Source organism: Berghia stephanieae, chromosome 1, assembly GCF_034508935.2.
Source record: "Berghia stephanieae isolate SIO BIC M18660-M18661 chromosome 1, UCSD_Bste_1.3, whole genome shotgun sequence".
Classification (NCBI taxonomy): Eukaryota; Metazoa; Mollusca; class Gastropoda; order Nudibranchia; family Aeolidiidae; genus Berghia; species Berghia stephanieae.
The window spans coordinates 6,854,020-6,867,842 of NC_088360.1; the positions used below are offsets into that span (position 1 = coordinate 6,854,020).

Consider the following 13,823-nt stretch of genomic DNA (forward strand, 5'->3'; position numbering starts at 1 on the left):
TCATGCTTCCAGCAGCTTTAGTACCAATTTATACAGTCCATAGCTTCAGCAGCTTTAGTACAGATTTATACAGTCATAGCTTCCAGCAGTTTAGTACCAGATTTATACAGTCATAGCTTCCAGCAGTTTAGTACAGATTTATACAGTCCATAGCTTCAGCAGCTTTAGTACCAGATTTATACAGTCATAGCTTCCAGCAGCTTTAGTACCAGATTTATACAGTCATAGCTTCCAGCAGCTTTAGTACCATTTATACAGTCCTAGCTTCCAGCAGCTTTAGTACCAGATTTATACAGCCATAGCTTCCAGCAGCTTAGTACCAGATTTATACAGTCCATAGCTTCCAGCAGCTTTAGTACCAGATTTATACAGTCCATAGCTTCCAGAGCTTTAGTACCAGATTTATACAGTCCATAGCTTCAGCAGCTTTAGTACCAGATTTATACAGTCCATAGCTTCCAGCAGCTTTAGTACCAGATTTATACCCAGTCATTAGCTTCCAGCAGCTTAGTACAGATTTATACAGTCATAGCTTCCAGCAGCTTAGTACCAGATTATACAGTCCATACTTCCAGCACTTTAGTACCAGATTTATACAGTCCATAGCTTCCAGAGCTTTAGTACAGATTTAAAGTCCATAGCTTCCAGCAGCTTTAGTACCAGATTTATACAGTCATAGCTTCCAGCAGCTTTAGTACCAGATTTATACAGTCCATAGCTTCCAGCAGCTTTAGTACAGATTTATAAGTCCATAGCTTCAGCAGCTTTAGTACCAGATTTATACAGTCCATGCTTCGCAGCTTTACAGATTTATACAGTCATAGCTTCCAGCAGCTTTAGTACCAGATTTATACGTCCATAGCTTCCAGCACTTTGTACCAGATTTATACAGTCATAGCTTCCAGCAGCTTTAGACCAGATTTATAAGTCCATAGCTTCCAGCAGCTTTAGTACCAGATTTATACAGTCCATAGCTTCCAGCAGCTTTAGTACCAGATTTATACAGTCCATAGTTCCGCAGCTTTAGTACCAGATTTATCAGTCATAGCTTCAGCAGCTTTAGTACCAGATTTATACAGTCCATAGCTTCCAGCAGCTTTAGTACAGATTTATACAGTCCATAGCTTCCAGCAGCTTTAGTACCAGATTTATACAGTCCATAGCTTCCAGAGCTTTAGTACCAGATTTATACAGTCATAGCTTCCAGCAGCTTTAGTACCAGATTTATACAGTCCATAGCTTCCAGCAGCTTTAGTACCAGATTTATACAGTCCATAGCTTCCAGCAGCTTTAGTACCAGATTTATACAGTCCATAGCTTCAGCAGCTTTAGTACCAGATTTATACAGTCCATAGCTTCCAGCAGCTTTAGTACCAGATTTATACAGTCCATAGCTTCCAGCAGCTTTAGTACCAGATTTATACAGTCCATAGCTTCCAGCAGCTTTAGTACCAGATTTATACAGTCCATAGCTTCCAGCAGCTTTAGTACCAGATTTATACAGTCCATAGCTTCAGCAGCTTTAGTACCAGATTTATACAGTCCATAGCTTCCAGCAGCTTTAGTACCAGATTTATACAGTCCATAGCTTCCAGCAGCTTTAGTACCAGATTTATACAGTCCATAGCTTCCAGCAGCTTTAGTACCAGATTTATACAGTCCATAGCTCCAGCAGCTTTAGTACCAGATTTATACAGTCCATAGCTTCCAGCAGCTTTAGTACCAGATTTATACAGTCCATAGCTTCCAGCAGCTTTAGTACCAGATTTATACAGTCCATAGCTTCCAGCAGCTTTAGTACCAGATTTATACAGTCCATAGCTTCCAGCAGCTTTAGTACAGATTTATACAGTCCATAGCTTCCAGCAGCTTTAGTACCAGATTTATACAGTCCATAGCTTCCAGCAGCTTTAGTACCAGATTTATACAGTCCATAGCTTCCAGCAGCTTTAGTACCAGATTTATACAGTCCATAGCTTCCAGCAGCTTTAGTACCAGATTTATACAGTCCATAGCTTCCAGCAGCTTTAGTACCAGATTTATTACAGTCCATAGCTTCCAGCAGCTTTAGTACCAGATTTATACAGTCCATAGCTTCCAGCAGCTTTAGTACCAGATTTATACAGTCCATAGCTTCCAGCAGCTTTAGTACCAGATTTATACAGTCCATAGCTTCCAGCAGCTTTAGTACCAGATTTATACAGTCCATAGCTTCCAGCAGCTTTAGTACCAGATTTATACAGTCCATAGCTTCCAGCAGCTTTAGTACCAGATTTATACAGTCCATAACTTCCAGCAGCTTTAGTACCAGATTTATACAGTCCATAGCTTCCAGCAGCTTTAGTACCAGATTTATACAAAATGTTCATTGAGCATCTTTTTTTTTTCATGCACAACTAAAGATTATAAATTCCATTTCGGTCAAGATGTTTTATTTCTTTTTTTGTTTCTAAGGGTTTTATAGCCCTTGCGACACTTTTATATCATAAAAGTGCCAGTGAAAAGGAATAAAATGGGATAGTAAAAATAATAATCTTGATTTACGATTAAAAGCACACAAGAAAAAAAAAGTAAGAAATGGAGAATTGTTTCAAATAGGGAAAAGATGTAGACTCCAAGAGCATACCATCCATATAGGTACTTAGTATGACTCGACGCCATCACCTAAAGGTCTCATTGAGACACCAGCAAAGGGACCTACAAAGAAGAGGAACGCACTCAAATGCTTACAAGAGATATGTTCAAAGCTAAGATATAACAATCAGTACAGAACAGAGAGATGATTTACAAGGAAATAAATATCACCTCCCGAAAGTAACATTATTCATTTGACTGTGTCCCTGTTAGCAAGGACTCTCAAGGGACAGGACAAAACCAAGTAATCCCATTCCAAGACAAAGACAGAAAGCAGCTCAGAAAACATAGAGGGATAGAAGACTTAAGTTGTCACAATGCAATAATTTTTAAAATTTATAATTTGTAATGTAGTGTTCTACTGTGCAATGTAGAATAAAAAAAATTGGTCAATGGGCATCTTGTATTTTGTATAATTATATATAAACACATAAAATAGAAAAGAAGTAATGGTAATAGTAATAAAGTATATCATGGTGTGTATGTTACAAAATGAGACTACCTCCCTGGTGCTTTCATTGTGGTAGGACTACCAGTCCTGACAATGAAAATAATTATACAATTAATTAAGTAGATGCGAGTATATAATAATAATAAGGAAAGCAAGTAGATATTCGTTACATTCATTTTATTACATACGTTTTTCATTGATTTGATCGAGATGGTACTAATGCATTGCTCCTGATGGAAATGTAATGGAATCTTTGATTGTTTCAATAAAAAGCATTACATACATTTTGGTATTTGAATGTTATGAGTTACATTATATTTTTATCATTCACATTGTTTTCTCAAGACTAGTTCCGTTCTGTAATAAAGAAAAATAATCACAAATTATTCACAATGTGAACATTAAAAATGATTAAATGTGGTTGAGCTTCATATTCAATTGCTAATACATACTATATACACTAATCTTTAGTTCACGCTCATTCAGCATGATGATGGTGATGATGATGATGATGATGATGATAAAAATAATGATAATTAATTATAATAATAATGATAATAATTATAACAACAACAAATAAATGAAAATCCAGTCCACATAGCAGCACTGAATGTCCATAACCAAATCCTGCCAATTATAAAGTATGGAAACGATGTTCGTTTTGTTTGTTTTGTTTTTAATGGTTTTACGGCGCTTGCAACACATTTAGCTTATATCAGCGCCAGTAAAAAGGAAGAAAATGGGATAGTAAAAAGTTCTAGAATTACAATTAAAGCACCCAAGAAAAAGTAAGACAAAGGGGAACTGAGAACAAATAGGGATCAGATGTAGATTCCAAGAGCATACCACCAATGTACTTAGTTTGAAATCACCTACAAGTCTCATCCAGACACAAGCACAAAATCCAACAAAGAGGAATACACTCAAATGCTTACATTATACATTCAAAATAAAAATAATAATACATAACAGAGAGATGCTTTACAAGGAAAAAAATATCATCTCCCAAAACAATAACTATGCATTTGACTGTTTCCCTCACAGCTAGGACTCCGGCCAGAGCCAGGACAAAACCAAGTAATCTCATTCCAAGACAAAGACAGAAAGCATGTTGGAAAACAGATATAAGGGGATAGAAGACACAGTATGTACCTCCCTGCCCGCTATGGGAGGTCAGGATCCCCACCCAGGAAACGATGTTCAGTTATTTCTCACGTAAGGCTTGATAGCTTGATGAAAGATATTCAAACAGGAGATCAGTCTTTTCACTCCAGCGTGGTTTCCTCAAACTCATTCTGCTGTATTTGTTTTTAAAGATTTTACGAGGCTTGCAACACATTATGTTTTGTTTTTAAGGGTTTTACGGCGCTTGCAACACATTTAGCTTATATCAGCGCCAGTAAAAAGGAAGAAAATGGGATAGTAAAAAGTTCTAGAATTACAATTAAAGCACCCAAGAAAAAGTAAGACAAAGGGGAACTGGGAACAAATAGGGATCAGATGTAGATTCCAAGAGCATACCACCAATGTACTCAGTTTGAAATCACCTACAAATCTCATCCGGACACAAGCACAAAATCCAACAAAGAGGAACACACTCAAATGCCTACATTATACATTCAAAATAATAATAATAATAATAATACATAACAGAGAGATGATTTACAAGGAAAAAAATATCATCTCCCAAAACAATAACTATGCATTTGACTGTTTCCCTCCCAGCTAGGACTCCACCAGCGCCAGGACAAAACCAAGTAATCTCATTCCGAGACAAAGACAGAAAGCATGTTGGAAAACAGATATAAGGGGATAGAAGACACAGTATGTACCTCCCTGCCCACTATGGAAGGTCAGGATCCCCACCCAGCAACACATTATGGTCATATTCATATCAGCATGAGTAAAACGAAAATGGGACAGTAAAAACTCCTAGAATTACAATTAAATCATCCAAGAAAAGGTAAGACAAAAGGGAATTGGTTCAAATAGGAAATAGATGTAGATTCCAAGAGCACACTATCAAAGTACTTCGTTTGAGATCACTTAAAAGCACAGGTCCCCACCAACAGTAAGAGGAATACACTCAAATGTCTACAGTGCTGTCATTGTTTAAAAAAACACAGTATATGCAATGTTAACCAAATAGGACATACTGTGTTCTTTAATAAAACGGCAGAGTGCATAACGGACATGATTTACAAGACAAAAAATATCATCTCCCAAAATTCTAACTATACATTTGACCGTTTCCCTCCCAGCTAGGGTATCTGGCCAAGGCCAGGACAAAACCATATAATCTCATCCCAAGACAAAGAACAGATATAAGGGGGTAGAATACACAGTAAGGTAAGTGCCTCCCTGCCCATTATGGGAGGTCAGGAACCCCACCCAGGAACACATTCTAATGTCCAACATGCTTTTTTTATTATTTCTTCGTTATCATTTCATTCCTTCCTATAACTAATTTTTACATCGAACACGGTTTCCTCGAACTAATTGTTGTAAGGTAGCCGCACGTCTAACAATCAGGAGGCCTGAGGTTCAATCACCAGTCGAGACAGGCTGCTATTTTTGAAAAACCCACAACACTAATATAATGTACATATGTAGGAATAAGGAAATGCTTCATAACGAAGTGAAACCAGATTTAAGGATTTCAAAATTTGCTTCTATCGTTTGATCACATATTGTAAGAGTGTGTAAAACAAGTGACCGAATGTTATATTATTATTTTTTCCTTCTAATATATATATATATATATATATATATATATATATATATATATATATATATATATATATATATATATATATCAAGGATTACTATACTGGAGTATAGTTGTCCTTGATATATATATATATATATATATATATATATATATATATATATATATATATAATATATATATATTATTTATATATCTTTACATTCTGACTGTTTATATTTCATCACTTATTGATTCTGTATATTTAGATTTAATCATTTCCGCATGTTGGTGAAAATAAAAGTCCAGGCTTGTGTCAAACAGCGACAGGGTCGATTTCGATAAGAATGATTTCCTGATCCTTTTCCTCATTCAATTGATTTATCTCTATGATGAAGGTTGACTCGTTGGAGTAGTGACGAATAATGTTGTCATCCAGTTTCACAAGGATTCTAATGAATGAAATTGATAAATAAAAAATAAATAATTATGTAAGAAGGTAGATTTTCAAAACAACAACAAAATAAAAATAAACATATACAGAGAGGCATAGCAAAGGAATATGAGCAAATAGGAAAAAATGTTCTTCTAAAAAATCAGCCCGGTTTGATTGGGGTCAGTGTAATTAATCAATTACTTTATTAATTAATTGCTTTATTAATTCATTTATTCTTTCATTCATTATTCGTTCGGACTAAAGGCCCGAGGTATGACCTATCTCAATATATCAAATTAATATATAAAGTGTTGCTATTGGTTCTTGGTTGTATATTTTTACATTTTGTGCATTTGCATATAATATATATATATATATATATATATAATATATATATATATATATATATATATATATATAATATATATATATATATATATATATATATATATATATATATATATATATATATATACATTGTCGCCATAGATTCTCAACTTTTGTGTTTATACATTTTTAGGCATGCCATTTTTTTAAAATCAATAAAGCATATTATTATTATTATTATTATTATTATTATTATTATTATTATTATTATTATTATTATTATTATTATTATTATTATTATTATTATTATTATTATTATTATTAATTATTATTTTTGCTCTGCTTCTGGTTAACTTACCCTTTCTTTGATTTCTTGTACACGTTTTTCATTTTCGATGGTTGGATGGAATATTTTTCTTCTATCTGTTGGAAGAAAAATAAACACGATTAATGGCCATGTTTAATACCATCCTTTTTCAGACTATATTGTCATGTGCTTCTGTTTAAGACATTTGTAGAATAAGTCCTTTATTCCTGTATTATTATGATAAGATTAGATGGTGGTGTTAAAATGAAAATTGATAGCCATACACGAAACTATTCAAGTTCAACTTTTGTCGGTCAATGTTTCATTCCGAATTTCTATTTTTATTGAAAGAAGTCAAAGATTGACAGCAAGGCATAGAAATGAGTAGTTTTTTTATTTAAGGGTGTCAAAGACATGCGTGAAATTTCCACCAATTCATTTCCACTGTGTCATTATAAGTGTGTTCTACTGGATTTTGCAACTTACTGATTTCAGGAGTCCATACAGGGTGGGGACCTCAAGCATGAGGGCGGTGTAGGCCGTCTCATGTCTTTCTCTGACATACAGTAACACTGAAAATGTACAAAAATTGGGAATGTATTAATAGAATTAGAACTAAGTCCACGAACTCCTTGTGAATTCAAAGCTACAAAAAACAGTGGACTGTAAAAAATATTGAACCAAAATGAATATTTGTTGTAAAAAATATTTTTTATCAATACTACGGATTACACAAGGTATTTAAATTTAAATACTAAAATACCAAGAAAAGCATCTACATCTACTTGACTAAGAAGCTAAAACTACATAGTGTATTTTATTATTTTTCCTTTTGTATGAGCAGTTTATTTTTGTATTTATTTATTTATTTTTTGGTATGAGCTATGTGCATTATTTCTGAAATATTAGTTAATGTCGGGATTTGTGTATAGTTTCCCTTTTCGATATCAAGATATTCTTATATTTAACTGCGAAGGAGACACAGACATTCTCATTCATTATTTAAAACGATTTTAACGCATGAGACGACAGGTATCACTTGCAATTTTTGTTTGTTTTTTGTTGTTGTATTTTTAAAACTATATATAAAATATAGGCAAATCAAAAGAAAAAAAAATAAATAAAAAAAAAATAGAAAGAGTACAAACAAGATTCACTTTGTAATTGAAGAGAAAAGTATCATATTTGTCACAAAAATAGACATTTTATATTGACTTAACCCAGAGGTTAAAGTGCATCAAAAGGGGAAAGCAATATAAACTATATATAAAATATAGACAAAGCAAAAGAAAAAAAAATAATTAAGAAAAAATAGTGTACTACAAACAAGATTCACTTTTTAATGAAAGAGAGAAGTATCATATGTGTCGCAAAAATAGACATTTTATATTGACTTAACCCAGAGGTTAAAGTGCATCAAAAGGGGAAAGCATTGATGTATTTGTTACCTTTAGGGAAATTCTGTTGACTTCCATTGGAATCTCGTCGTGGTCGTTTTGCTGGACTACAAAACAAATCATCACAACTGTCTGGAAGCTCAACGCAGTTTGGAAGACTGAAAGTGGAGACATGATGAGTTTCTATCTTTTATTCACTCCATTTTAGCCTTCAATCATATTTTTGAATCATGAGTCTTATTTATGTACAATATTATATATACAGTACTTTGAAAAAAAACATAATTTCGCGATAAAAGTCTACAAAATAAACTTTTACAAAAATAATGATAAAATTCTTTAAAATCAGTTTCGTGTGGAAGTAAAACCATATTTTCATCGGTTTAAAAAATTATTAAGTAAACAAAAATTAGTTGTGATGAAACTGAAAAAACAAACAACAAAAACGGTTTGTAAAATTTGAATTTAAATAAAGCTGCTACCTGATGCTGGAAATTAATACCCATAGTAGTAAAAATAACATTTTAAAAAGCGCATATTTCTAACACACCTATTATAAAAACAATATGCAACAATACCATTTCAGATCAAAACTCTTCATCAGCTCAGATTTTTTTGGTATGAAACTAAACGACACCAGTGCAATGTATTGTTTGATTAAATTCTTACCTAGAGATTTCATCCTCTTGGGCGGGCACTACCCCAACGACAAGGGACTGTGAGAAGAAAATGGCAACAAAACAATGATCATCAATTGTCTGTTTTTTCCAAAGAAAATTTGAAAACTTATACTATCCCAAATAACCAAATATCGTTTCATAGTCGTTAACCCCCCCCCCCCCCCCCCCCAAAAAAAAAAAAAAAAAAAAAAAAAAAAAAAAAAAAAAAAAAAACAAAAAAACAAAAAAAAAAAAACAAAACAAAAACAAAAACAAAAATTAAAAAAAAAAAAACGAAACAAACAACAAACAACAACAAAACCCCCCACAAAAAACAAAACAAAACCAAAAAACCCCCATCAAAACCAACATAACAAAATCAGAACAAAGAACAAATAATAAAACAAAATCAAAATCAAAATAATAACAACAAATACAAAAACCAACAGAAACAATCAAACTACATATTTGTGCTTCTTATCATTCAACTGGAATAGTTTCCAGATATTTATCTCGGATAGCCTCATTGTAATCAAACACATTTTAAACGCTAAATGTTGGAGTTGGAGAGATACGTAGTGTGGTTTGAAAAAAAAACCCCCAAGCAAATTAACAAAATAATTTATTAATAAGTAGTACAAACGTAACATTTTAAAATGTGACCATCTTATATATATATATATATATATATATATATATAAAATATATATATATATATATATATATATATATATATATATATATATATATATATACACACACACAGCTACCTTTCCTTATTTCACTTAATAAACTGACCTCTCAAATCAATGGTATATTCTAAAACAAGATGTCTATGATGCTCCCGAATGTGGATGGCTGCTTTTGGTAATTATACTCACTTTGTGAACATATTCCGAGTTGTCTTGCGTAGGGTTGAAAAATACGGGTGGCGTGAGAATGTCGGCCATGGAGTAAAACTCGGATTTGTCACATGGCTCGTGAAAGACGTCTTCTGTCTTCTTGCGACCTGGGATGGTTAAAAAAATAATCCAAGAATTAGACAAAACAACAACAAAACAAATAGCAACAACAACAACAAATAATCAATTTAAAAAAAAAAAACATACCCGGAATTTTTAAAAAGCATTTCTATCTAGGCTTAAAACTTTTTTCATTTATTAATAAATAGCTTAAATAACTTTTTGTTTTAAATAAAAAAAGACTTCCCACCAAGCTACTATAGAGGTACTACAATTCCATCCGATACAATTGGCGACATTTTCTGCGTTCTAGCACTCCTGTGTTTCTCATTCACAAAAGCAGTCGGATTAGACGTGTATCAGTACTTAACCAAAGACAAAATGTCATCATTGCCTGCCATACAAACCACAACAATTGAGCATTGTTACAAGACGAAACATCGTATCATTATCATTCGGCCACCAAGGCCTGAAAATAAAAATAACGCCCTCTCTCCCTGCTGCAGCCCGTGTTTATCCGTAAAGTTATAGCCCGACACTGACCAAAAAATGACGTCAAAATGCCAGTCTTTTGCCACAAAAGAAAACAAATCGCGAGTTGTATTCAATGGTTCAACCAATGAAATAACTTGTTTCCTTGAGCTCTACTAACGACAACTCACTGGACGCTACACAAACCTAAAAATGACATCAAACTGCCGGTCCTAGAGGGTTCTTGTGTCAGGCTATATGTAACGATGGCTACGGTTTATCTCGCTTTCTATAGTGTTAAACGGAAAGCAAAACTACGTGTCACCCTTTTTGGTTGGACGCTGGCAGTATTACTGATTAGAGATATTTTTTTTTTAATGTGCAAATATGAATCAGGTCCATTTGCATGCGAATTGAGCTACCCGGTGCTTCCCTGAGCTATTTGGATCACATCGTTTACATTGTGTCAATAATCTTGATTATATACTTACTTTTGTTGGTTGGTTGTTGTACTGCTATGACTGGGTTGGTGGTGTCATTAGGTTTGACTTTGGCAGCTCTCCTCCGTTCTTCATCTCTTGTTTTACGCTCAGCACCCTATAAATTATCATCAATAATATTTACAATACAATCTTGATATGATGTGCCTAGAAAGGCGTCTACTTTACTCACGAATAAAAAGGAAAAACTGAAAAGTTATATCATGTTGTTCGCATTTTCCTGCTTTAAATTCGATATGCTTCTGGTGGTATATGCGATTACGTAATTTAGGGAATCGACGGTTGGTCTGGAAGAAAAATAGATATTTTCTTAAAATGTGTAAGCGATTAGTTATGAAATATGGTGATGTGCAGAACAATGGTTTGGACGTATATGGAGAGATGAGATAGATGATGATGATAGATAGGATGATAGATAGATAGATAGATAGATAGATAGATAGATAGGAAAGTAGATAGATAGATAGATAGATAGAGAGCGAGAGAGAGAGAGAGAGAGAGAGAGAGAGAGAGAGAGAGAGAGAGAGAGAGAGAGAGAGAGAGAGAGAGAGAGATTGACGTGAGCAAATAAGTAGACGAATGAGTACCAACCTTGTCGCAAAACGCTTTGATCTGACAAAATCCTCGATGTACGACTTGACATCCTGTCAGACTATGCTCGTATGTGTCGATCTGGACGTGGAGGGGAATCCCCTTCACCCCTTTCTGGTTGCTGAAGTCTGTACTCAAGCAATGGACAGCTATGTTTACCTGCAGGTTGAAATGGATGAATTAAAACAATGTATGGAAAAAAAAAGTGCCAGGAAAAATGAAATTGAAAGCAAAGGGATTTGAATCTGCGTCTTACAAGACAGCGCCCATCGCCATACTAAGAAGAAAGAAAATAAGTTGATATCTGCTAGTATTGCTCTTGATTATTGTAAAATGCTCATGTTATGGCCAGCTCCTACCTCATGACCTTAAAGCGTGACAATTTTACTTCGAGTCCAAAATGATTTTTTAATAATGAAACGTTCTTTTCTATTTTCAATGAATAAAACGTATCCCCACGTTGCCCCGTGGATCCGAAGTTTATCCGGGCTCCGTTTTGTAAAAATGAACAGTGACAAATTGATCTTTCCCTTTGGATTGGAGCCTGGTTTAGTATAATTCTCAAATTAAATATATCAAAATTACTATGGTCGTGAGCTGGTCCTTACCCTGACTGGCCCCTCGTGTGGGTTCCATTTGACGGAAACAGCGTTGAAAGCGATCTCCTCAATGTTCTGAGGTCCAACACCCTGGCAATTCTTCGTGTCTTTGGGAGAAAAATAATAATATAAAACCGGTTAAACCGAAATTAAAGGAAATTGATTTAGGCATTTATTCTAAACAAAATGACTAAAAATAAAGACTAAGAAATCAAGGAATGGTCTTCATTAACCAGTTAACTGCCGTACTCTGGAAAGAAAAGACTTTACGAACTTGGCCAGAAAACTCATCCTTCAAATATCGATCGATTTAAATGACCCTAATCTCGGACCCCCCCCCCCAAAAAAAAAAAAAAAAAAAAAAAAAAAAAAAAAAAAAAAACAAAAAAAAAACAACAAAAAAAAACAACAAAAAACAAAAAAAAACAACCAAACAAACAAAAAAAAAAACAAAACAAAAAAAAACACAAAAAAACAATAACAAACAAACAAACAAACAAACAAACAACAACAACAAAAACAAACAAAATTCTCAAGGACGATTTTTAAATTCGTATCTTTCCAGAGTAGTATGGCAGTTAACTGTTTGGTGGAAACTGTAGTTTTGTCTATGATATTGAAGTCTTATGTCATAAAATGAAAGTGGCTGACAATGAGGATAATAACGATGTCATATTTACCTATATCCAGAATGCGTTGTTTGTAACTGTGCTGTCTACTATGCCAAAACTCCCAGGCCCTTCTCTCCTCCTCCATTGGCCTTTCCTCTCGGAACACCAGCATGATAACAGACTGATATGGAAACAAAACAATGCGGTAATGGTTGTGATGAATGTGGTAGGCATTGGATGCGGTAAAGCTGTGGTGATGAAATTTATGTTAGTTGTAGTGGTTGTGCTAGTGGTGGGGTTTTTGTAGATGATGACATTGATGATGTTGATGGCTCCTGTATTGATGATGATGATGATGATGATGATGATGATGGTGATGATGATGATGATGATGATGATGATGATGATGATGGTGATGATGATGGTGATGATGATGATGATGATGATGATGATGATGATGATGATGATGGTGATGATGATGATGATGATGATTATGATGATGATGATGGTGATGATGATGATGATGATGATGATGATGATGATGATGATGATGATGATGATGATGATGATGATGATGATGATGATGATGATGGTGATGATGATGGTGATGATGATGATGATGATGATGATGATGATGATGATGATGATGATGATGGTGATGATGATGATGATGATTATGATGATGATGATGGTGATGATGATGATGATGATGATGATGATGATGATGATGATGGTGATGATGATGGTGATGATGATGATGATGATGATGATGATGATGATGATGATGATGATGATGATGATGATGATGATGATGATGATGATGATGATGATGATGATGATGATGATGATGATGATGATGATGATGATGATGATGATGATGATGATGATGATGATGATGATGATGATGATGATGATGATGATGATGATGATGATGATGTGATGATGATGATGATGTGATGATGATGATGATGAGAGAGATGATGATGATGATGATGATATGATGATGATGATGATGATGATGATGATGATGTGATGATGATGATGATGATGATGATGATGATGATGATGATGATGATGATATGATGATGATGATGATGATGGTGGTGATGATGATGATGGTGATGATGGTGATGATGATGATGATGATGATGATGATGATGATGATGATGAT

General features: G+C 33.9%; 1 protein-coding gene across 4 annotated transcripts in view; it reads right to left on the bottom strand.

Annotated features, from left to right (window-relative positions):
* Positions 1-5,987: 5,987 nt before the first annotated feature.
* Positions 5,988-13,823, bottom strand: part of LOC144967111 (uncharacterized) — a 123,504-nt gene continuing 115,668 nt past the window's right edge. For all 4 annotated transcript variants that reach the window (XM_078903961.1, XM_078903969.1, XM_078903953.1 and 1 more), the window contains 10 exons: positions 12,722-12,833; positions 12,051-12,148; positions 11,443-11,601; positions 10,843-10,948; positions 9,800-9,927; positions 8,929-8,975; positions 8,311-8,417; positions 7,349-7,434; positions 6,914-6,978; positions 5,988-6,244 (listed from right to left, as the gene is read on the bottom strand). In XM_078903961.1, coding sequence (XP_078760087.1) covers positions 6,109-6,244; positions 6,914-6,978; positions 7,349-7,434; positions 8,311-8,417; positions 8,929-8,975; positions 9,800-9,927; positions 10,843-10,948; positions 11,443-11,601; positions 12,051-12,148; positions 12,722-12,833 — 1,044 coding nt within the window. In that variant the 3' untranslated portion in view covers positions 5,988-6,108. The remainder of the gene's footprint in view (positions 6,245-6,913; positions 6,979-7,348; positions 7,435-8,310; positions 8,418-8,928; positions 8,976-9,799; positions 9,928-10,842; positions 10,949-11,442; positions 11,602-12,050; positions 12,149-12,721; positions 12,834-13,823) is intronic.